Source organism: Ursus americanus, chromosome 14, assembly GCF_024610735.1.
Source record: "Ursus americanus isolate L20-20 chromosome 14, mUrsAme1.1.p, whole genome shotgun sequence".
NCBI lineage: Eukaryota > Metazoa > Chordata > Mammalia > Carnivora > Ursidae > Ursus > Ursus americanus.
This window is the reverse complement of record NC_142140.1, coordinates 8,283,545-8,304,095: the sequence shown is the minus strand read 5'-3', so window position 1 is coordinate 8,304,095 and position 20,551 is coordinate 8,283,545. Positions and strand designations below refer to the sequence as shown.

Below are 20,551 nucleotides of genomic sequence, written 5' to 3'. Positions count from 1 at the left end.
TCCTGAGAATTCCGTGAGATAATGAACGTGAAGTGCCTGGAATATTGTAGGTGTTCAAATATGAGAGCTAGACTTAGTGTAAACTGAGGCTCTGAGAAGGGACCTGATTTGTCCAAGGGCAAGGGACTAAGGGGCAATTTCCCTCCCCTGAATCTCAGTATCTCAGACTTCCTAGTCCATGGAAAATCACATTTCCTGCCCAAGGCTGGGCCCCTACTCTCCTCTATACCCACCCATTGAGCTAGAATTGTTTCACCACAAATTCCTGTTTATCTCATTGACAACATTCCTGAGGTGATAAGGTAGCCTCTGTCCTGAGGACTTGTACAATTTGTATGCTCTGTTTTACATTTTGCCTGCTTTTGAGCATGTCTGAGGGCACTTAAACACTTTCTTTTTTTAACAAATACATTGTCTCTCTTTTTAAAAATATTTCTACTAAACAAATCACGACGTAAGATACTAAAAACACACAAAGACCCTCCTAGTCACTGATCAAGTTCTTTTACTTGCCAAGTAACAAAATCCCAGCCTAAGCCAGCTTCATCGAAGAGGAAACTCTGACTCCAATAGCTGACTGCAAGATTAAAGGAACCACACATGGACCAGGGTCTTGGAGCCTAGAACTGGAGACACAGTACTCATAGGATGTGCTTTCTTGCATCTCTTCTTGTCTCGATTTCTCTGCACGTTGGCTTCCCTTCCTCCGCAAAGTGATCTCTCTGCCTGGAAGAAAACATAGTGTGAGGCAGACCCAGCTTTCCAAATGAACCCAGCAGGAGAGCTATACCGAGTTTCGTGTATCAGTCTCAGGAAAGGACTCTGATTGAGTTCTGCTAGAGTAACATGCCTACTGCTTGGCCCCAAACTATTGCCAAGGAAATGAGGTACTATATTGGGCAAATATACTGTCATGGGCAGCCACACCATGGGATGAAGAGAGGTATCTTGCCAAAAGGAAATAAGGGTCTTGGGCACCCTTTGAATAACAAATCCATCCCAGCCCCGCTCCCATCAATCATAAATAGCCAGTATTAGTATTTTGGGTACATATTCCTCCAGACTTTTTGGGGTGCATATACATATTCACATTTCCTCCTACGGTTCCCACTCCCAATGAGCATATTTCAAGGTACTAAAACAGAAAGGCAAGGAAAGTCAAATATATGAAGGAAAAAAGGAAATAATCCTCTTCTCCCCTTTGTTATTAAAAAGATGACAAAACAGGGGCACCTGGGTAGCGCAGTCGTTAAGCGGCTGCCTTCGGCTCAGGGCATGATCCCGGCATCCCGGGATCGAGTCCCACATCGGGCTCCTCCGCTGGGAGCCTGCTTCTTCCTCTCCCACTCCCCTGCTGTGTTCCCTCTCTCGCTGGCTGTCTGTCACATAAATAAATAAAATCTTAAAAAAAAAAAAATGACAAAACAGTTCAGACAACTCCATCAATTCTCGAACCTGACACTGGAGGGCTGAATGGCTTTCTAAGATTAGAGAAAATGGAAGAATTCTTTTTTTTAAGATTTTTATTTATTTGAGAGACAGAGCAGGAGCAGGCGGAGGGGCAGAGGGAGAGGGAGAGGGAGAGAGACAAGCACACTCCCCATGGAGTGGGGAGCCTGGCGGGGGTGGGGGTGGGGCCTCGATCCCAGGACCCTGGGATCATGACCTGAGCTGAAGGCAGCCACCCAACCACATAGCCACCCAGGCACCCAAAAATGGAAGAATTCTTATGGAATAGATGGACAGGGTTATTTACAAAACAAACATTCTTTAACTTCTATTGCTGGAAACAAACCAAAAAAACCTACCCTACTCCAAAATCATACCCAGCATTAAAAGGCAAACTTCAGACTGGGGAATGTCTTACAGACAATGGGTTAATATTTCTATTATGTGAAGAACACCTAGCATTGATAACAAACAGACTAAGAACCCAATAACTGGTCAGTGGAGATAGATAAAACACAATAAACACGGAACACTTTCTACCTCACGTAAGTCATCAAAGCAGTGCAAAAGGGCCATTCATAGCCTTTCAATTTTGAAGTTTAAAAAACTGGTGACACTGAAGACTGTTGTCAGTGTGAGCAGCAGACACTTCTGCATTTCTGGTGGAAAATGAATTGCTAAAATCTTTTGGAAAGCTATTTGGCAATATGCATCAAAGGCTTAAATAATGGCCAGGGCTTTTTTTTTTTTTAAGATTTTATTTATTTGAGAGAGTGAGAGAGAGAGGGAGAGATCACAAGCAGGGGCGGGGGATAGAGGGAGAAACAGACTCCCCACTAAGCAGGGGGCCCCATGCGGGACCCTGGGATCATGATCTGAGCTGAAGGCAGATGCTTAACCGAATGTCCAGGCCTTTTGACCCAGGCATTCCTCTTCTGGGAATTAATTTCAGGGAAATAGTCCTAAATTAAGACAAAGCTATATGCTCCAAGATATTTGAAGAAATATTTTTCTAACAGCACAATTTAGAAGAAATCACCAAGAAGGGAATGGTTTAAAAACATAGGGTATGCCTATGAGATGTAAGACTTCACAGTTCATAAACTGATGGAAATGCAACCTACTTAATAAAAGGATAAAAATGTTCAGAATGTTAAGCAGGTATGCAGTTTGATAACTTCGGTGTAAAATGTGAACCATACATTATTCATAGCGAAGAGTGGAGAGGAACACTACAAATGATAATAATGGTCCAAAAATTTTCTGATTTTGTTTTGTTTCTTTTACTTCTCTCTATGGGTCTGTATTCTCCAAATTTTGTTGAATATGTTCGAACTTTACGGTCAAAAAGTTACTTTAAAAAAATTATGACAAAAGATGGTGGATGTGTACCAACTTGGTGTTCAATTTTTAAATTTTATTTAAAAAATAACAGGGGCGCCTGGGTGGCACAGCGGTTAAAGCGTCTGCCTTCGGCTCAGGGCGTGATTCTGGCGTTACGGGATGGAGCCCCACATCAGGCTCCTCTGCTATGAGCCTGTTTCTTCCTCTCCCACTCCCCCTGCTTGTGTTCCCTCTCTCGCTGGCTGTCTCTATCTCTGTCGAATAAATAAATAAAAATCTTTAAAAAAAATAAATAAAAAATAACAAATAGAATGGATTTATTTTTTTAAAGATTTTATTTATTTATTTGTTGGAGAGAAAGAGCACAAACAGGGGGAGCAGCAGGCAGAGGAAGAACCAGGCTCCCTGCTGAGCAAGGAGCCCAATGAGGGACTCCATCCCAGGACCCTGGAATCATGACCTGAGCCGAAGGCAGACGCTTAGCCGACTTGAGCCACCCAGGCGTCCCTAGAAAGGATTTAAATGTCATATCCATCAACTCTTTTCTCTCCTACTATTGAAACAGTGACGGCACATTAAAAGAAGTTTTGGGGTCAGACAGACCAGGATTCAAACTCCGTCTCTAACCCTTACCAACTATGGGAACTTGAACAATTTCACTGTTCTGAGCCCCAGTTTCTTCATCTATAACATGGCATAATCATACCAATAAGCATACCTACTTTGCAGGGTTATTTTGAGAATGAGACAGAAAGTGACTTTCAGCCATTGTCACTTGGGTTTTCAGCATGTATCCGGTGCATAATAGATGCTCAGTAAGAAATAAGACAGAAGAGATGAGGTTTCTTCTCCTTTCATAGACATCAGCTGCCCTGGGACGGCTGCTTTTACTATTATTTTTCCTTCCATTCTTGAAGCCCCACATGTTCTAGTCAAGCTCCAAATTTGGGGGTTCCTTTCTGCGCTCATGGTACCTACCCCTACTTCTCATTCAGTCAGGAGCAGCCCCTGACTCAGGAGGCTCAGAGGTCCCTCCAATATTTGCCAGATCTCACTGATTTCTCTGGGCTAACAGGCATATTCTGAGGCGATGATTCTTGTGCTTTTCTCTGATAATCCATCTATAATTTTGCATGTGGTGGTGCTGGCAGGCCCAGAGAGGCACCCTTAGAATAGGGCCTCTAGAGTCTACGAAACTGGCTTACAAAACTGGTTCCCCACCAGCTATCTGATTGGGCTCTTCCCCTTTCTGTATCCTAGTTTCCTCATCCGTGAACAGGGTAATGATCTTGCCTGCTCTGATACAGAGTTGTTGAGAGGAACAGATGCGAGAATTCATGTAAATTCCCAGAGTTGTCTTGTAACAATATGGCCTGAGGTTTCATCAAAGGTTGTGATAAGAAATCACAATGTGAAACTCAATTTCCACTTGCTGTCAAATTTGTGGAGAATATTATCAATATATGACTTCAGTGGAGAAATTTCTCCAGGGTGAGAAATTACTGGAATTTTTGTCAGGAAAACTGGGAAACGCCCTGTCCTCTGATATCCAATGTTCTGAGACTGATTCATCTTATCTCCATTTTCTTCTTGGCTTCCAGGAAGCTTAGAGCTGAATCTGATGTTTAATGACAGCAGCTCCATTAAACCTGTTGGGCTTAATTTTGTATTTGTATTTCATGAAACTTATTGTACACATCCTTAATTATAAGCTTTCTCAAATTCTTTTGAGGGAGGGAGGGAGGGAGGGAGGGAAGAAAGAAAGAAAGAAAGAAAGAAAGAAAGAAAGAAAGAAAGAAAGAAAGAAAGAAAGAAAGAAAGAAAGAAAGAGAAAGAAAGAAAGAAAGAAAGGGAGAAAAAGAGAGGGAGGGAGGAAAGAAGGGAAGGAATCTGATATACTTTGAAAAGAGTACTTGGTCCACTGTAGCAGCTAAAATATAGGTCTGGTTTCCCTAATAGACATTCAAAATAGTTGTGATTTAAATAAAATGGAAGTGTATACCAATCTGGCCATCATAAGTACTCTGAGGTTGGCATGATGACTATAAGGTAGGAGGGATCTTGGCTTCTTCTTACCTTGTTGCTCATGGTTCCCCCAGGGTTATCTCTGACCACATGTTTCAAGATGGCTAGCCACCATGCCTCATCCCAGCCAGGGGAAATGGGAACATGGAAGGCATACCCTTTGAGACTCGTGACCTCATAGTTAACACACATCTCTTCCACTCACATCCTATTGGCCAAAACTTCATCACAACACCACACCTAACTGCAAGAGCAGCTGGGATATTTCGTCTTTGAGGCATATGTCCCATTAAAAATCAGGGGTTCTGTTAGCTATCGAGGGAGAACAAATTTTGGAGGACACCTACCAGTTTCTGCAGCATCCACTGTCTCAGATGTATTTCTTTGCACATGATTGCACTCCAGTCTGTCCTGTTTCACGCTCACCCCCTCTAATCCGTCTGGCTTCCATGCTATCAGAGTGCTTTCCAATTCACAGTGCTATTATGGCACTCCTCTGCTCACACACCACCCCTGAATCCCTACTATGGAGAAAAGTGATTCTCAAACTTTAATATGCATCAGGAATTACCTGGAAAGCATGTTAACACAGAGATGGCTGGAGCTCCCCAGCAGAGTTTCTGATTCAGTAGGTCTAGGACCCAAGAATTAGCATCTTTAGTAAGTTGCCAGGTGATGCTGTTGCTGCTGGCCCAAGGACCACACTTTTTTAAAAAAAAGATTTTATTTATAAGTAATCTCTACACCCAACGTAGGGCTCAAACTCACAACCCTGAGGTCAAGAGTCACATGTTCCACCATCTGAGCCAGCCAGGCACCCCCACCCCTGAAGGACTGCACTTTGAGAAACCACTGACCTTGAGAATAAAGCCCATGCTCCTTAACCTGCCATTCACAGCCATCCTCGTCTCAACCTACTTTCCAGCATCATCTCTTTTCCTTCCCCTCCCCCTCCACACACCTAGGGCTCCAGTCACAGTGATGTTCTCACCTCTCTCTAAGCAGGCCAGCTGTTCACACCTCTGTGCCTCACTGTTCTTTTTGTCTGCAGTGTCTTCTGCCTGGCAACTTCCTTTCCACGACCTCCCTGAAGCTTTCCCTGACCCTTTAAACTGTTGTTAAATTATTCTGTGCCCCAGGTCCCTGAGACTTTGTACATTCTTCTATTATTGCTCTTATCGCCTTGTTTTTGTCTTTCTAGCTGTCTCCCTGTCTCTGGAGACAGTCATGTACAGAGCTCTCAGCCATGGCAATAGGGTCACTGAGTGAGGAAACAAAAGTATGAATGAGGAAGGGAGGCGAGTAGATGGAATGAATAAACAAATGAGGTGAGTGAAGAAATGATGAGTTAGCACATGAACGATTGAGTTATGGTCCATTTGTGTTTGGTTCTATTAAGTCTTGACCCCCATAGCAGGAAGGGAATTTACTCTCTGACCATGTTGCCACAAAGAACCAGCCATCATCTCCTTCTTAGCAGGAGTTAACTGGGACCCAGCATCCATCAAATCAACCCCCCACCTCCAGAGCGCTCAGGAGTTGGCAGGGGCTGGGGACCTATGCTGGGTCACATTCCTGACATCAGAGCTTAACCTCCACTCAATCCTCCCTGTTCTCATGCACCCTGGTGTTTCCGGAAGTCAGTTGTAAGACATTTGGGACACCGGAGAAACAATGATGGTGGATGCCTCTCAGGGCCAAGACACAAAAGACTTTTTCACCCAACTAGTGATAAGGTGTCAGGGTTGTTTCAAATTAAAATTGTAAGCTTGAGTGGCTGAAACTACTCTCCCCCTCCTCATGGGGAACCCAGCTTCCTCTAAACCCCCTAAAGGAGGCCTCATTTTGGCTCCAGCAGACACGGATGTGGCCATAAGAAGGGACTCCCTGGGCCACTGTGGTTGTCAACTCAGCCATGGTGCTATCTGAGCTGTTCCTGCACCACCGTTGTGTAGTCTCAGAAGCCACTGCACTTCTGAGCTTCGGTGTCCTCTTCTGCACATTGCACATTGAGCTTCAGTGTCGTCCTCTGCAGGGTGGGAACATTCCTATTCCCCTTGTAGGTGTGCAGTGAGCATCAAATAAAACATGGGAGTAGAGGGCCCCGCACAGTACTGGGCAGATAGTAGGTGTGCGATAGAGAAGAACTAGTGTTCTTACAACTGGTCCTTGAAGGTCTTTTCCCTAATGAATCAGGCCCACTCAGACTTCTAGGGTTCTTCCCCCCGCCCCATCCCCATTTTAAAGTAGACTCTGCGCCCAGTGCAGAGCCCAACGTAGGGCTCGAACTTACGACCCTGAGATCAAGAACTGAGCTGAGATCAAGAGTTGAACACTTAACCAACTGAGCCACCCAGGTGCCTCTAGGGTTCTTCCTTCTGTTTATAATACCTGCCTTCCCCTCTCACAATTCTACCTAATGTGGGGATTGCAACTGTCATCCTACCTCCTCCACAAAACTGTCTCTGCTCCTGGAACTACCAATGATGCCTACCTTACCTGTGGTCTGACTTAATAAGGAACGTGGAAACAAATGGTTAGTCAAAAGCAAGGGATCTGCAAGCAGTGCTGCCATGTATGGCTGCACAGGTTGTGCAGTGCCCAAACCTAGGAGCACCATTCATATTGGCTCTAAGGGAGTGAAGCCCCAATGAGTTGCATAATGAAGGGGCTCTGTCTGCAAGTCAAATGGGCTAAGTTTGAATCTTGCCTCAACCACTTATCCATTGTTTGACCAAGCGAGGTATGTAATCACCTGAGACTCAGTTTCCTCATCTGTGGATGGGATGTTATTAGTACCTACCACAGGGCAGGCTGAGGAGATTTGGTGAACTGAGGAGTTTGGAACAGCGCCTGGTACAGAGCTAACATTTACTGAGCACTTAATTTCATTAATGAATGTGATTAACGAATTAATGAAATGAAGCCTAGGTGTCTTCTGAGAGGCATGAGGTGACGAGGCAGGGTGATGAGCACTGAAGAACTGCAGCGGCTGGGTTCTGCACCTGGTGGGGGGCAGGGCCTCTGTGGCCTCTCTCGGAACTCTACTCCAGCCTTCTCTTCGCCGAAGTCCACCTTCATCACTCAGGCCTTTTTTAGCTGACAAATGAGACTCCAAAGCCAAAGCAGCACTGGGGGCTTAAGCCAAAAGCAGCACTGGGGGCTGATGTAACTGGAAGGTCCAGTGGAGGACCTGCGGCTGCAGCTACATCACGGAGGCTTTGTCTCCTTCTCCATCTCCTGTCTCTGCCTGAGTTGACTTTATTCTCAGGCAGGTTCTTCCACACGGCACGAGTGGGTCCGCAGGTAGTCTAAGATGACATTCTAAGGCTTTTGATCCGAAAGAGAAACCCTCCTCTCTCAGCATCAATAGCTTATGGAAGGCCTCTGATTGCCCAGCTTCAAGTCACATGTCCATTTTTTGGACCAATTATCATAGCTAAAAAATGGGGTGCTGTGACTGGCCAAGCCGGGGTCATGTATCCATCCTAGTTTGACAGTCCCACAAGAGCCACATGGAATGGGGAAGGGGCAGTTCTCTTAACAGAAGTGCTGGGCATACAAGAATGTTGGCTGTCCTTGCCGTCTTTCTTTACGGCTCAGTTCACAGGTCACTTCCTCAGGGGACCTTCCCCTCCCTTTTCCCGTGTGGACTTCAACCTTCCCACAGTAAATTAAAATTATTTTCCGACTCCCTGACTAGTCTGGGAACAACTTGAGGCAGGGATGAGAGCATATTTGCTCATCTGTATTGCCTAGGCTGTTTCCGGTCCAGGTTGTGGAAGGGACATTATTGGTGGCCTATCCACCATCCATTTCCCCTTCCTACTCAGATTTTTGTGGGTTTTCCCCCATTTCTCCCCACTGCCTTGGGCTTGGTGGGGAAGCAGACTCCACTCTCACTAGTTACAACCCAGTAGAGTCATCCATTGCCACAGTGATTGGTTCAGGAACGGACATCTGGGACTTAGCGTGGGCCAGTGAGGCATAAGGGTATTTGGGAAAGGCACTGTGGTCTTTTGGGTGGGCCAGGAAAGCCAGCTGGCTCCTTCCTGCCCTTTCCTGTGTCAGACGTCAGTTTGGCCTCTGTTAGCTGCTACTGGCTGCAGAGCTGGAGGAAAACCTATTTTAGGCAAAAGCTGACATGGTGGAGGGCACTACAGAGAAAGCTGGGCCCTTGATGGCCCTGTTGAGTTGCTGGCTTGGCCAACCCTGGAGGCCACCCTACCCCAGGACCACCAAGGCCCCAATCAACACATTTCTGTTGTGAATCCACTTTCAGCTGAGCGTGTTCTGTTACCTGCAGCCACAAGTATCCCTAGGGAGTTCTTCCTGAATGAATGACATGGGTGAGTGGCCAAAGGCTGAGAGCCCCCAAGCATGCCCTCCTTTGCCACCCACACCAGTTCTTTTCTACCCCACAATAAGAGACATTCAAAGATTCTGGATACTTTTTAAAAAACCACAGCAGTCACTTTACTTTTAGGTTTGCACTTTACAAAACAACAAGGGAGAAGTCCTTGAGGGACAGAGGTGTGGGAGTGGGGAACAGTAAAGAGGGGGAAGCACAGACTGGGCCCCAGGCCAGCCCAGCAGGGCCTCCCATGTCCTGGCTGTACAGAGCTAGGCCAAAAGACCTCAGGGAAAGGCCACAGTCCTCTAGAGACTGTCGCGATTTGACATTTAACAGGCAGCCACAGGCTTATGGTTCGGGCAGCCCAAAGAAGGAAGTGGGCTTCCCACCCCTCCTTCCCCCGGGCCAGGGGAAGGCAGCTTGAGGCAGGGGTGAGGGCTACCCATCCAGCAGCTTTAGGATGCTCTCACGCTCCTTCAGAGTCTTCCAGGCCTGGTCCTTCTCCTTCTTGGTGGGGGTCCGCTTCTTCTGCCGGGCAGCCATGATCTTCCGGAAGGCATCCATGACCTCGTTGTCTGCCATGCGGACCCGCTGCCTTAGCTCTTGCCGGCTTACCTCCTCCTTTGCCAGCCTGTGGGGGCCAGCCAGCCAGTTGCCATGGGAAGCCCACCTCCACAGTAGGGGCCCCCCTCCCCAGCCTGAATCCACGCACCACCCCAGGCTGGCACTCCTGTGGACCATTTCATACCAAAATGCAAAGTTACTGAACCACACTGACATGGTATTACGTGCTAGTCACAATCACAAGCCCTTCAAATATGTCAGCAGAATTAATCCTCGTAATAACCTTGTTGAGGTAGGTACTATTTTCCCGATGTTACCAGTGTTAAAATGGAAGTCAAGGAGAGTAAAAAACACCCAAAGATCCCACAACTAGTGAGTAGGAGATCTGAATTAAGGCAGGCTGGCTCCAAACAATCTTCTTTAAAAGGTGTTCTAGTGTCAGCAGAAGACCTGCTTACTTCTGTATCCAAGTTCCTGAGCAACCTAAGAGTCTAGGCGGCCCGCAGTCTACATGAAGCACACAAGACGCCAAACCAACCCCTGGAAATGAAATCCGACCTATCAATTCCACTGGTGGAGCTGGAAGGTGGCTTAGAGATCTGACCTAGTCCAACCTGTTAATTTTCCAGAAGGGGAAGCTGCTGCTCAGGAACGAGGTACCTTGCTCAAAGCCCTGCTGCTGGTCCACAGCAGGAATGAGGGCTGGACTCTGGCCTTCTGACAACCCAAGCTAGTTCGTTCATGGTCCACTACCTCTGTATCTGCACATCCTTGCTTCTCCCTCTCCCTCTCCCTCTTCTCCACTCAACTCGGTACCTCTTTCATCTGTTATTTTTCTCTTCTTGTTCTTGCATGAAAGGGAACTAGAAAGAGGCTTCGCATTTAGCCTTGGGCTCAAGTTGCAGCTTGGTTATTTACTGGCTGCATAAACTTCAGGAGAGCACTCACTTCATTGGCCCTTTACTTCCTCATCTAGTAAACAGGGAAAATACCACCTATCCCCCAGACTGTAGTCAAGATTAAACACGAGGGTATATATAAAGCCCCTGGTACACCACTGGCACTCAGTACATGCTTATCCTTAGTACCCCCTTAGCAGCTTGTCAGCAGTTCCCTCTCCCCTTAATGGTGCACCTCTTTACCAATGACCCACTTGCAGACCACAAGCCTTTGCTCTGCCTCTCTTCCTAGCCCCCAGCACCATGTGTAAGAGACAGGCAGAGCTGGCCAAATGAATGAGTGTGCCCTGCCCTGTTGGAGCTCTGTGAGGGGAAGACACACCTGTCAGTGAGTCTGCTTCTCTACCTCCCCCCAAGGGCAACAACTAACATAATCTCCCTCCAGACGTCACCTATACTTTTGTCATGACCAACGCAGGGCAAGATGGATGGGAGTCAATATAAAATGAAAGATACTGTGACCAATTCCTTAAAGAACTGATACTAAAATACTGGGCAATTTCCAGTGAAGGGCCAATAATAATCACAGACATCTAGCGAAATTGTAAACAGTTGATACAGCCGGGTAGACAGTATATTGGTGTTTATCCTACTACTCCTTCAGATGTTCTGTGTTTATGAAATTTATCATTAAAAATATGTTGGGGGAGAAAGAAAATAAGCATGAAAAAACTAAAAAAATAAATCACACAACAATGTGAATATAGGCAATACCACTGAACTGTACACTTACAAATGGCTTAAAGAATCCATTTTACACTACATTTTTTTTCACCACAATTCCAAATAGGTAAATAAACAACTCACAGATGCCTTAGCCCTGGAGTCTGGTGCCCGGCAATGGTACTTTCTGCAAGGCTCTCCAGGTGACTTAGAGGCCCTGCTGGGTTTGGGAACCCTGCTGTAAAGCCCCCAGAAGGCGACCAGCAGTGGCCTAGGCCTCCTCAGCCCACACCACCCATCCACACTCACCTCAGCAGGTCGTGCTTCTTGGTGCGGTTGTGGGCGCTGAGCGCCTTCAGCTCGGCCTGCCGTTTGCGCAGCTCCGCGAGGACCTCATCCTCTGAGTCCTCTGCGGGGCGGTCCTCAGACTCCAGCAGGCCCTGGGCGATCAGCTCCTCCTTGATGCGGCTCTCCAGGGACTTGGTATGGGGCACACTACAGAGGAAGGGAGTCCTTAGCTCAAGGGCCAGATTAGAGGGGGGACCCCTGAGAACTTCCCAAGGTTAGCGAACACATTATTTTCTCTTTGGGCACCCCTCTCTATCTAAGTATAAAAATACAGAGAAAATGGTAAAAGCTAAGCTCCTTGACATGGGTCTTGGCAATGACTTTTTGGCTGTGACACCCAAAGCACAAGCAACAAAACAAAAACAAAAATTACTTCTGCACAGCAAAAGAAATCATCAACAAAGCAAAAAGATAACTTATGGAACGGGAAAAAATATTTGCAAACAATATATCTGATGAGAAGTTAATATCTACCATATATAAAGAACTCATATAACTCAAAAGCAATAAACCCACCCAATTAAAAAATGGGCAAAGTCCCTGAGTAGACGTTTCTCCAAAGAAGATATATAAAAAGCCAACAGGTACATGAAAAGATGCTCAACATCCCTAGTTACTAGAGAAATGCAAATTAAAACTACCATGAGTTACCATCTCTGGCCTGTTATCATCTCTGGCCATCATCACAAAGGCAAGAGGTAACAAATGTTGGCGAGGATCTGGAGAAAAGGGAACCCTCCTGCAATGTTGGTGGGAATGTAAATTGGTGCAGTCACTGTGGAACACAGTGTGATCTTCAAAGATCCTCAAAGAATTAAAAACAGAGCTACCACATGATCTAGCTACTCTAATTCTGGGAGTATGTACAAAGGAAATGGAAATAAAACTGGAGAACATATCTGCACCCCCACATTCACAGCAGCATTCTTTACAATAGTCAAGATATGGAAGCAACATTGGAGTCCATCGATGGCTGAATGGATAAAGAAACTGCGGTACAGATAAAACAGATTATAATTCAGCCTTAAAAAACCAAGGAAATCCTACCATTTGTGACAACATGGATGGCCTCTGAATGCATTATGCTAAGCGAAGTAAGTCAGAGAGAGAGAAACAAATACATCATCTCACTTATATGTGGAATCTAAAAAACCCCACAAATTCATTGAAAAAAAGATCAGACTTCCCATTACCAGAGTCGGAGGGTGGGGTGGGGGGGAGAACTGGAGGAAGGTGATCAAAAGGTACAAACTTCCAATTGTAAGATAACTAAGTCCCAGGATGTTCTATGCAACACGACGACTGTAGCTAACACTACTGTATGATACAGAGTGTAAATCCTAAGAGTTCTCATCACAAGGAGAAATATTTTTCCTTTTCTTCTTTTCTTTTTATTGTATCTACATGAGAGGATGGATGTTAGCTGAACCTATTGTGGTAATCATTTCACAACATACGTGAATCAGACCATATACACGTTTTGTACATGTACACTTTAAACTCATACAGGGATATGTATCAATTATTGCTCAAAATGCTGGGAAAAAAATATAGAGACAGACACATCTGGTCTTATTTCAAACACAAGCCAACACATATCCACTGTCAAAAAATACAGAAAAACCTGTAATGCCAACAACTCAGAGAGAAACACTATTATTTTATGTCAGTATCGAAAATATTACTATTATTTTCGTTATTAACATTACACATACAAAAATATATTTTATTATATATTACTTACATACTATATATATTACAGATTTTGTTACATGTTATTTCCAATCTTTTACTACACATTTTAGGTTTTCTTCCCTATGTGCACACATGTAAATATATGCTGAGTAAAAACAGAATCAACCTGTATTGTGCTCGAGTGACATTTTCTCCATTTAACACTCTATTGTTTACATCTTTTCACGTCAATTAAGTAGGTTTCTCTAAGACAATTAATAGTTACAAGTTATTTCATCATATGGAACTACAACTATTTAGCCAACCAATCCCCATTTAGATCGTTTACAGTACAAACAGGGCTATGAGGAACAACCCCGTACTTAAGTCTGTGCATGCAGAAATGCTGGGCCAGCATGCATGTTTGAAACTTTCACTGGGCTTCATCAAAATGCCCTCCACCTCTCTTTTAAGGAAGACCTTCTCATGCGGGGATGGAAAGAAGTCAACAGAGGCATGCGCCAGACAGCAGGATATGACAGAGTTGCCACTCACCTGAAGGGCTTGTTCTGATTGCGGGGAGAGGTGCTTGCCCCGTCGGCCCCCGATTCTTTCCCAGACATGTCGGGAATAGGAGAGTCCTCCATAGGGGAAATGATATTTTCCTAGAAGACCACAGGAATGGGATGGAGGGAGTAAGAGCCATAGTATTTCCATTTTTTTGCTCCTCTCTAACCTGCACTCAGAGTCTTCAGTCTTCACAGACCAGAAATACTCTTTTATTGTTCCCATCCCTCTGGGACACCTTCCCAAACTGATTCCAGAAAGCTTTGATCATTTTAGAAATCCCTTTTTTGTACCGACACCAAAAGAAGGGAGCTCAGAAGAGCAACGATAATACTCAACAGCAATAAAGAAAGGAGCTAAGCAGCTGCATTGCACTGGGCACTGTGCTAACTAAGCACACTGTGGCAAGGGCTGCTGGCTGTCCAAAAGCCCTCCTCACCTCTCTGTAGCTCGGCTTATGGCTGCCCAGCTACCCTATACTTCCCAGCTTCCCTTGAAGTCAGATGTGGTCAAGTGGCAAATTCTCTCCAGTGGAAAGTGATCAAAAGAGATAAGAGCCACAGCCAGTCATGGCCCATAAACCGTCCTTCACACATTCTTCCTTGCTCTTTTTCTGTGGGCTCGGAGTAGCAAGCATACCCAGAACGACCTTGTGCAGAGTGCCTGTTTAGGGTGGCAAAGCCACCACAGCCAGGGCCCTTGTCTAATGGTGTGGGGCTGAGATCTCCCCTCGCTCCCACCTCAGGCAACCCGGAACATGTGCTCCGGACTGTTACATGAGAGAAAGACACTACGTGTTCTGAGTTAGGGAGAAAATAAGGCTCAGTAAGGTTAGGGGATGTGCCTAAGGCCAGACAGTCGGCATAAAGAAAGGCGCTCTGTACCTGGGGTTTGAGTCCTGCTTCTATTTATTAGCTGTACGACCTCAAGCAGACAGTCCCCTTTTCTGAGCTTCAATCTTCTAGTATGCAATACAGGGCTAACAACTGTCCTTGCCTCCAACAAGAGGGTGTGTGGAAAGCCCTTGCACAGGGCTCAGCCCTCAGCTAACACTCAACAAAAGTAACTGTGGTGCAGTGGCTACTTTTGGGGGAGGAGAGAATCTGGGAAGAGCAGGAGAGGGGCTCTAGGACACTGGCAATGCTTTATTTTGTGTTCATGAGGCCAGATATACAAGTGTGCTCGTGTGTGAAAATATATCAATCTATACATTTAAGATCTATGTACCTTTCTAAATGTATGATACACTTCAACACAAAATAAAACATTAAAACAGAAAGTAAGCATAATTCCTGTTTTGAGTTAGAGTGCTCACCTCCACCAGGGCCTGTAGAAGGCGCTGCGTCAGAGCACCAAAGGGGCACCCATCTTCTGGCTGCTCATGCTGGGCCTCAGACTTCTTCAGCAGGGCATCCACATCTAACGTGGGCAGAGAAATGGTAGACAGGTGGGTTGAGAACTGGGAACTCAAGTCTTGGCCTGGGGTGGGCAGGGAGGTGAGGGGCCTACCTTTAGTGTCCAGTTCGGTCAGTGGCCCCATGAGGCCTTTCTTCTTGTCAGCCACGGCTGCTGCCCGGGCCCCGTCCTTCTGTTCCTCCAGCAGGTCCTCCTGTGCCCACCGTTGGGAGTAGTGCTTCCCCAGGGGTGGGATCTGTGGGGAGACGCCACCCGGTCCAAAAGGGGTAAACACTGGGAGGCCATGCCCAGGGTGAGTGGGGGCTCTCTGTGCACTTGGGCACTGCCAGTAGGCTCATCATTCATTCCCTCACTTATCTGTCTCCCAAGTACTGACCCCAGGCTAAGGCCCGTGCCTTGAGTAGGTGGGAAGAAACAAAAGAGATAAAAATCTCTATGCTCACAGTCTAGTAAGGGAGACAGGTACATAACCAACTAAGACACATATGGGAGCCAGTATGGAACAATTTCCAAGACATGGGTACAGAATGGTGTATGTACCTGGACCATCTGAGGTAACAGCTGTTGTCCCTACAGAGACCTAGGCGCCTCAGTGCCAGGAGAGAAAATTCTCATTTGTATTACCTGAATTTACTACTGCCTCTGTGGATTACCTTTTCAAATGATGTTTTTTCAAATAAATTTTTTAAAAATTCGAAGAACTGAAATGCTAGCAGTAGGTCAAAGTGTTGTGGCACAACTTTCTGCAGGGAGGCTGCAAAGGTGTTTTGATGGAGATAACAAGGGATCGTGCTTTGAAGGATGAGCTAGTTTGCTAAGGGAAAAAGAGCATGTGCAGAGTCCCAGAGACCAGCCAGGAGCCTGGGTGGGCCTGGGGTGAGGGCAAGGTGCTTGGCAGGGCTAGTAAATGCGCAGTGACAAGGGGGCATGGCTGAGGAAACTGGAGAGGGGCAGTAGGGCTGTGTCACCAAGGACCGAGATGCTTGGACTCCATCTTGTGCGGGAGCCAGGGGAGGCCTAGGAGCAGGGCCGTGTCATATCCGATCACAACAGCTGACCCACAGGGCGCCTGGGTGGCTCAGTTGTTGAGCAACTGCCTTAGGCTCCGGTCATGGTCCTAGAGTCCTGGCATCAAGCCCGCATCGGGCTCCTTGCACAGCAAGGAGCCTGCTTCTCCATCTACCACTCCCCCTGCTTGTGGTCCCTCTCTCGCTGTCTATCAAATAAATAAATCTTAAAAAAAAAAAAAAAAAACGCAAAAAACAGCTGACCTATAGGAGAGTGTTCCCTGACCCTTTTCTGCATTTTCTACATTTTCTTTAATGGAACCAGATTTATTTATGTCATAAGAAAACTTTTATACTAAAAAAAGAAAACAAAAAGTCCGTCTGGAGGCAGGGAAGTATTAAGAGACCATTTGGGTGAAAGCTAATGAAGGCTTGAATCAAAGTAGAGGTGACAGAGATAGTGGGACAAAGGACAGCATCACTGAAGTAGATGCCTTATCATCATTTGGATGGGGTAGAGAGGAGGCAATGCAAGAAGACAGCTGAGAATTAGAGCCTGGGTGTCTGGGTGGGTTGAGTAGAGGAGGGGCAGAGTAGGGGCAGAGTAGGGGAAGGAAGATGATACATGACTTTGGGATCTCTGTTTAGGAGGCACCTCTGAGCCCTCTTGTTCACCACCCTGTCTACCGAGGCCCAGGGTTTCTACCTTGTAATGTTCAGCCTCGTCTTCTGGGGGTTTCAGTAGTTCCTCTAGTGTGCGTACCTCTTCACTGGTGATATCTGCACAGTAGGGCTCTACGGAAGCCCAGAACCTGCAGGGAGAAGCAGATCCTGAATGGGCACCTCCTGTCCCACCATCCTCAGCTCCAGGCCCCTCCAAAGCCTCTACTGCCTGAATCCCAAGGCCCCTCTATATTCTCTGGCCCAGACCTGTTGGGGGCATCATTCTTGGGGATCCGTGGCACGTCAATTGGGTCATCAGTGAATTCATATTCCTGGATCTTGGGCTGAAGGTTTTTGGATTTGGGCCGGCCGGGGCCAGGGCCCGGCCCATGTCCCGCCTTCCCTTCCAGTTTCTGCTTCTTCGGCTTTCCATGTTTGGGGGGAGCTCCAAGCTCATGGTCTCGACCCAGCTTCAGGAATCGTCGATCACCTTTCTTATCCTGCCAGTCAGTGAGGATCTGAAATTTACAGAGACTATCACTGAGGGGGAGAAAGGAAGTCATAGGACAAGTTTTTCTCCTAGTGAAGAATTAGGATCTAGAACTTGAGAAGGCTCCAAAGTCTTTTTATTTATCCATCCCCTTTTTATTTAGTAAACTCCTACTCATCCTTCAAAACTCAGTTCTTTTCTGTGCCTATCTCACAGGACTTTATTCATATACTTCTCATCATTCCATTTGTCTGTACTGATTCACCTCTGTATCATTCAAGCCAGTCGCACAGTGTTTAGGTCAAACAAATGGTCATGCCCCAGTGTATGTTAGCCCTGGAATATGCTGCTGGTAACTTTTTGGTGAATGCAAACAAGCCTCCCAGCAAACCTTCACTTCAAATGTCAGCACAACTGGGAAGCCTTCTACACATCAGTTACCCAGCTTCTTACATGCCAAAATGCAAATGAATATGCCACAGCCCTGCGCAAAAAGCTTCAGTGCACTCCCAGGGACCACAAGTTAACTAATCAACCTTTGAGGTCCAATTAAAATGGCATCTTGGTCCTCTCTGGGTCTCTTGACAATTTGTACCTCCACTGCAGGCCTAAATGTGTTGTTTGATCATACTGGAACGGACGGCATACCTTGTCTTTTCAATTAGACTATAAGCTAATGGAGATCAGGAAATTCACCTTAATTATCTCTGGTCCCAAGTATTTGGCATAGCATCTGACACACAGGGCTCAGGGGATGTTTACGTAGTGAACAGAAATAATCAAGAGTAGTCCCAGTAATTAACATCTGAAATACTTAGTGTCAGATATCAGGCTGAAGCTTTGCAAAAAAAAACCTCTCTTAATCCTCATAAAAGCTCAAAGGTAGCTCCTAATATTCATCCCAGTTTGCGGATAGGGAACTGATGTTCAGTGACAGGACGCAACTTTCCCAAAGTCACGTAGTTAGGACAACAGCAACACTAAGCAAGTGCTTAGGCCAGGATTCAAATCCAGGTCTTCTCAATCCAGATTCCCTAGTACTTCTAACCATAACACAACATCACCTGGTATTTGTCTGACTTCCCCCACCCTTTAGTTGGCAAACTCCCTGAAGGCCAGAAGTGTTCTAATTACCTCTCTCTCCTTAGTACAGGACCCAGAACATAATGGGGTTGGGGTCAACCAATGCTTAGTAAATTGGAAATCTTGCAATTTATAAGGATTATGCACATTCTTGTATTTTCTATGTGTCACACGAGCCCAGCTTGGGTCTCTCCTTAACCCTCTAAGCTCCTGTAGCCCTTAGCGGGTGGGGCTAACTCAATGACCCATCCCATAACTCGTCACAGTCCACCCCTGGTGATATCCTCTCTATAGGGTATCACCTGGGTTTCAGCCTCAAGAACCCGCAGGCGCCGGCTGGCAGAGGAAAGCAGGGTCTCAAGCTCCAGCTGCAGAGTGTCCAGCTCCTCGATGCCGATGCCATCATCCTCAGAGCGGGCTAGCACGGCCGTGTAGCGTGGACAGACCTTCAGGTGGTCCACAGACTTGAAGTCATGGAACTGCAAGGGGCAGTCCTTCAGTTCACTCATGGCCCAGGATACGGGACCCTGTGGAACTGGAGAGGAGAGAGCCATTGACAGGAGATAAATTGGCAGAAGAAAAGTCCAAGAGCTCCCTCCATCCAGGGACAGACTCAAGGAGAAAGCCTGGCTTCAGTACCTTATTGACAGGTTGATGGCACTGCTCCTACTCACAGAGCACTTACTGTGTATCAAGCTAGGTACAGACATTTTACTGGCTTTTCACTGAATTCCTCACCCAACCCCGTGAGAAGAAACCATGGTGATCTACACTTTTCAGATAAGGAAACTCGGACTCTGTAAGGGTGGGTACCTGCCCAAGGTTATCAAGATGCAATCTGAATCCAGGTAGTTATGAGTCTGTGCCACTAATTTCCGTGATATACTATGCCCTATCTTCCTGATGCTTTTCCGTTCTACTCCTCCTGGGTTCTGCAAAGCCCCTGAGCTCCAAACATCCCATTCTTACAATGTTAATGTTCTCTGTGCCTCCCAGCTTCTCCTTGTCTCACTCCCCCCCATCTTTGTCGCTTCTCTTTGCCCCTGACAGTGGTTAAGAATGCGGGCTGGTAAGCCAGACATACCTGGGTTCAAGCCCAGCCTTTACCATTCTCTATTTATGTAGCTCTGAACATATTACTTAACCTTCCTGAGTCTCTGTTTTTCCATCTACAAAATGGGGACAAAAGAAATCTGAGTCTGTTTCCCCATAAGAAGTCCGAATCTGTAAAATGGGGATCACAATAGTACCTACCTCCCCGGGATGTTCTGAGGATTAAGAGAGGATGCTCGTCAAGAGCCCAGTTCAGTGCCTGGCACAGAAGTGCGCCTGTGTAATGGCTGGCCCTTCCCGTGGGTCGCCCCAGGGACTTGCCTTCAGGGTCCCCGTCCTCTAGGGACCCCCTAACGCGGCCCCCGCCCCCTCTACCTCCTCACTGCAGCCTCCTGCTGCCTTCTACGGCCCCCAGGCCACGGAGGGGGCGGGGAGTTCCGGTTGGTGGGAGCAACCGCCCCGGAACTGGCTAGAGGCAGGCCCCCTGCAGAGGACGCGGGGGTGGGAGACGCGAGGGAGAGCCCAATATGGCTTGGGGGGAAGGGTTTACAGGCCGCGAGCGAGCCCACTGCAGGTGGCGGCGGGCGGGGGGGATATGCCTCAGACCTACTCTGGGGAACAGCCCGAGGCTGGGGGCGGGGCTCGACAACCGAGTTCTCAGCCCGGCGGTTAGTCCCGCCGAGCCCCAGGGGCTGCAAGTAGGAGGGGCCCAGAGAAAGGATAGGGGCGCAGAACCGGAAGAAACGAAGGGCTCCTCCGCCTCGCCTTGTCCTAATATGGTGCCCAACCTGAGGCCGGGCTGCACCATTGCCTGACTATGGGGAAAGACCGCGGCAAAGACGACGGGAAGGCCAAAGTCGCAGGAGAGAGCTGCGTGGATAACGGGATAAGC

General features: G+C 46.9%; 1 protein-coding gene across 3 annotated transcripts; it reads right to left on the bottom strand.

The window, feature by feature from the left end:
- Positions 1–556: 556 nt before the first annotated feature.
- On the bottom strand, positions 557–20,400 carry TADA3 (transcriptional adaptor 3). Of its 3 annotated transcripts, none has more exons than XM_087866804.1 (9): positions 19,861–20,400; positions 18,909–19,141; positions 17,301–17,551; positions 17,077–17,182; positions 15,457–15,598; positions 15,263–15,366; positions 13,936–14,045; positions 11,668–11,853; positions 557–726 (listed from the first exon to the last, which is right to left on the bottom strand). In XM_087866804.1, the coding sequence occupies exons 2-9, from the start codon at positions 19,113–19,115 to the stop codon at positions 642–644; spliced, it is 1,191 nt and encodes a 396-aa protein (XP_087722930.1). In that variant the 5' UTR covers positions 19,116–19,141; positions 19,861–20,400; the 3' UTR covers positions 557–641. The 3 variants fall into 3 exon arrangements, with proteins under 3 accessions (XP_087722930.1, XP_045664154.1, XP_087722929.1); XM_045808198.2 differs by lacking the exon at positions 557–726 and adding an exon at positions 9,267–9,803 and having other exon boundaries at positions 19,861–20,397; XM_087866803.1 differs by lacking the exon at positions 557–726 and adding an exon at positions 9,267–9,803 and having other exon boundaries at positions 20,270–20,389.
- Between the last annotated feature and the right edge of the window lie 151 nt (positions 20,401–20,551).

Excerpts from the sequence above, each read along its gene's own strand:
- TADA3 (XM_045808198.2), bottom strand. The coding sequence starts at position 19,115 with ATGAGTGAACTGAAGGACTGCCCCTTGCAGTTCCATGACTTCAAGTCT. Across the intron at positions 17,183-17,300 it reads AAGAATGATGCCCCCAACAG|GTTCTGGGCTTCCGTAGAGC; the intron begins GTCTGGGCCAGA and ends TTCTCCCTGCAG. Across the intron at positions 9,804-11,667 it reads AAGAAGCACGACCTGCTGAG|GCTGGCAAAGGAGGAGGTAA; the intron begins GTGAGTGTGGAT and ends TGGCCCCCACAG.